This window comes from Ipomoea triloba, chromosome 5, assembly GCF_003576645.1.
Source record: "Ipomoea triloba cultivar NCNSP0323 chromosome 5, ASM357664v1".
Lineage (NCBI taxonomy): Eukaryota > Viridiplantae > Streptophyta > Magnoliopsida > Solanales > Convolvulaceae > Ipomoea > Ipomoea triloba.
Genome location: NC_044920.1, coordinates 12,177,048 through 12,180,933, shown reverse-complemented (window position 1 = coordinate 12,180,933; position 3,886 = coordinate 12,177,048). Strand labels below are relative to the sequence as shown.

Sequence of the window (3,886 nt, the reverse complement as noted above, 5' to 3'; positions counted from 1 at the left end):
CATATTTGATGAAGATATACACGGTAATAAATTGTAGGCTCATAATAAGCATAAAACCGAGAGTCGTCTTCATCTACATACAAGAACAAAATGAATAGTTTGAACACCCTCATGGGATAAATCACGCAATGATGTCTGTGTGACTGGAAGTTGTGTGTCATACATATATAAATCGTGTGCCATGTATAAAACTGTCGTGTGCACATACATCACAGATTTAAGGCTAATTCAACTGGCAGTGTGATATACAATTTCTAGTACTCTGTTTTGAAAAATGTCAACTTTGTGTATGTATATTTAGTTCAATAAAAATGACTTTGTAAGTGGTTTAAAAATTTGGCCGAAAAAATAGCCATCTAGTTCGATAGTAGGTACAACGAATTTTAGTAGTTTAATTAGTGCAGAAAGTAATTTTTAAAATGTATTAAACAAATATTATTTTTTGATTAGGAATTTACAGACTATATAATTTCGACGTTTTATTTTTGAGACTATTATTTTTGGCTAGATTAAAATAATAAGTATTCATCAATGGGATATTCATTTTGTTTGCACATTGAACCAGACGAACAAGACAATTACACGGACCTCAGACGACGGGCAGCATACATGGCCTCAGACGATGTTAGAGGACGACAACATGAGAGCTTGTGAGCAGGGACGGAGGTACATTGTGTGTGGGGGGGGCCTTGGCCCCCCCCAAAAAAAAAATTTTTTTTAGTTATATAATATATATAATATGTTGCCCCCCCCCCCCCACAATCCCACTATCTCCTAGCTTGGCATGAAATCAGGAACTAGTACCAAAGAAAAGCTAGTATGGGGCAGTGAGCCAGTGAGGCATGGAGCCATCAGACATCAGTCGTGAATGTGTTGGACAACAACATTTTTTTTACTCTAAAACTAGTTTTTTTTTTTTTTTTTGAAAACCTAAATCTAGTTTTCTTACTCTGTTGGAGTGTTGGATAACTACTATTGCTCACGGCTCTCTTGCTCATTTGCTCCAGTGCTCCACTGCCTCCACAGCTCGTCAGCTTCATCTTCTTCATTTTCAACACTACAACTACAAGTTTTCAACAATAAATCTGGTATTCCTGAATCCTTATTTCCTGATAATGTTTTCATTTTGCTTTGAAACTTTGAATAATTACTTATTTACTTTGTAAATTTGTAATGAGTAATGACTATTGCTATTGTTAATTTGTTATAGATTTTGTGGAACTGTGGAAGAATCAAGAATGCATTAATTTATTTATTTAAGTTTATGCTTTTAGTCGCATAGGTTGAATAAGTAGAGAAATGAGAAGAACGAAAGCCTTGCCGAAAGGGAAACTAAAAATTGCTATATTTAATTGGCTTGGTTAGTTTAAATTTTTAATTGATTCACCAAAATATTAACATTGTGATTTGTGATTAATTGACTAATTATGATTTGTGAATATAGGAAAATTGAGCTATAATGAAAAAGACACAAAGAATTGATACTTTCTTTAAAAGAAAAAATTCTGAAGATTCAACATCTCAAGTAAATTCACCTACAAGTATTGATCAATTGGATTTTAAAAGTCATCCTGAAAAATCTCAAAGAATTGAAATCAATGAGAAATTTGACATTCAAGCGTTAGAACGTGATCCGGGATTGCGACTACCAATATGGAAGTGCCCAATTGACAAGCGTGATGAAGTTAGGAGAGCCTATATCAAGGCTGGGCCATATCAATGTTTGCTTTCAAAGTATCCAAAATCGGTTGAAAAGCATCCTCGTAGTTTTCAAGCATCTTGGTTTAAATTATTCCCTTCTTGGTTAGAATATTCTCCTAGTAAAGATGCAGCATTTTGTCTACCATGTTATTTATTTCATACTCAAGATGGGCCTTCTGGATTGCATGCTTTTACTATTAATGGTTTTCGATCATGGAAGAAAGTTAGAGATGGGAAAAATTGCTCTTTTTTAACACATATTGGGAAAGATCTAACCTCCCCTCATCGAAATGCCGAGAAAGCTTGTGCGGATCTCATGAACCAACAATCACACATTGCACACCATATTGAGAAATTCACATCTCAAGAAGTAGTTGAAAATAGACTTCGCTTGAGAACTTCAATTGAGGCAACGAGATGGCTTGCACTTCAAGGATGTTCTTTTAGAGGTGATGATGAGTCAATAACATCAACAAATCGTGGAAACTTTTTAGAGTTATTGAGTATTATTGCCTCTTTTAATGATGAAGTAACAAAAGTACTTCATAAAGCTCCACGAAATGCAACATATACATCACCTACAACACAAAAACAAATTTTACAAGTGTTGGCAACTAAAGTAAAAAGTGCTATTCGTGATGAAATTGGTGATGCAAAATTTTGTATCATTGTTGATGAAGCTCGAGATGAATCAAAGAAGGAACAAATGTCAATTGTCTTGAGATTTGTTGATAGAGATGGCTTTATACAAGAGCGATTCTTTGGAGTTGTTCATGTTAAGGATACTATTGCATCAACATTGAAAGAATGTATCTTTTCTATCTTATCTCGTCATAATCTTGATGTTCAAAATATTCGAGGACAAGGTTATGATGGTGCAAGTAACATGCGTGGAGAATGGAATGGATTGAAAGCTTTAATCTTGGATAAATGTCCTTATGCTTATTATGTTCATTGTTTTGCACATCGATTGCAATTGGCATTGGTAGCTTCGTCAAAGGAAGTCATCCCTGTCCATCACTTTTTCACAAAGTTGAACTCCATTATTAATGTTGTTGGGGCTTCATGTAAGCGCAATGACCAGTTGAAAGCTGCTCATGCCTCAAATATTGCTCATTTGCTTAGTATTGATGAGCTTGAAAGTGGGAGGGGTCTTAACCAAATTGGTTCTTTACAAAGGCCAGGTGATACTCGTTGGAGTTCTCATTTGAAATCCATATCAAGTTTGATGAGAATGTTTAGTGCCACATGTGAAGTTTTACTTAATATTATTGAAGATGGAACAACACCTACTCACCGTGGAGATGCCGATGCAGCTTATGAGGTAATGACTTCTTTTGAATTTGTATTCATTATGCATCTCATGAGAAAAGTTCTAGAGATTTCTAATATTCTTTGTCAAGCTTTGCAACTCCAATCTCAAGATATATTGAATGCAATGCATCTCGTGACATCTACTAAATTGCTTATTCAAAAATTAAGAGATAGTGGATGGGATGAATTAGTTTCAAGTGTGAAGTCTTTTTGTGAAAATGTCAATATAACTGTGCCAGATTTTGATGCTCAATATATTGTAAGAAGAGGAAGGGCCAGGCATCAACAAGATGAATTAACAATTGGACATCATTACAAAGTTGATATTTTTAATGCGGCGATTGATTCTCAGTTGCAAGAGTTGAACAATAGGTTTGATGATAAAGCAATGGAGTTAATTATTCTTAGTTCATCTCTTGATCCAAAAGAAATGCGTATATCATTCAGAATTGATGACATTTGCAAGTTGGTAGAGAAGTTTTACCCACAAGACTTTGCAGATTATGAGATTTTGCAATTAAGAGTGCAACTTGAACATTTTGAACATGTGCAACAACTTCCTGATTTTAGAACACTAGAAAGTATTTCTGATCTCTGCCGATGGTTGGTGAAAACTAGAAAGTTGGACATATATCCTCTTGTTTTCAGAATAGTAACTCTCATTCTCACGCTTCCCGTATCTACAGCTACTACAGAACGGTCTTTTTCTGCCATGAAAATTGTCAAGACCACACTTTGTAACAAGATGGGTGATCAATTTCTTAATGATTGTTTGTTAGTGTACATTGAAAATGAAATTGCAAAACAATTTAGTATAGATTCAATTATAGATGATTTTCGTGATATGCAAGAGAGACGTTCTAAATTTTAA

At 34.5% G+C, this 3,886-nt stretch overlaps 1 protein-coding gene across 1 annotated transcript; it reads left to right on the top strand.

Moving 5' to 3' along the window:
- Positions 1 to 1,459: 1,459 nt before the first annotated feature.
- Positions 1,460 to 3,886, top strand: LOC116020241 (zinc finger MYM-type protein 1-like). Its single transcript, XM_031260724.1, has one exon. It carries the CDS (start codon positions 1,460 to 1,462, stop codon positions 3,884 to 3,886), a length of 2,427 nt encoding a protein of 808 aa, XP_031116584.1.

Coding starts and splice junctions, on each gene's coding strand:
- LOC116020241 (XM_031260724.1), top strand. CDS start 1,460: ATGAAAAAGACACAAAGAATTGATACTTTCTTTAAAAGAAAAAATTCT.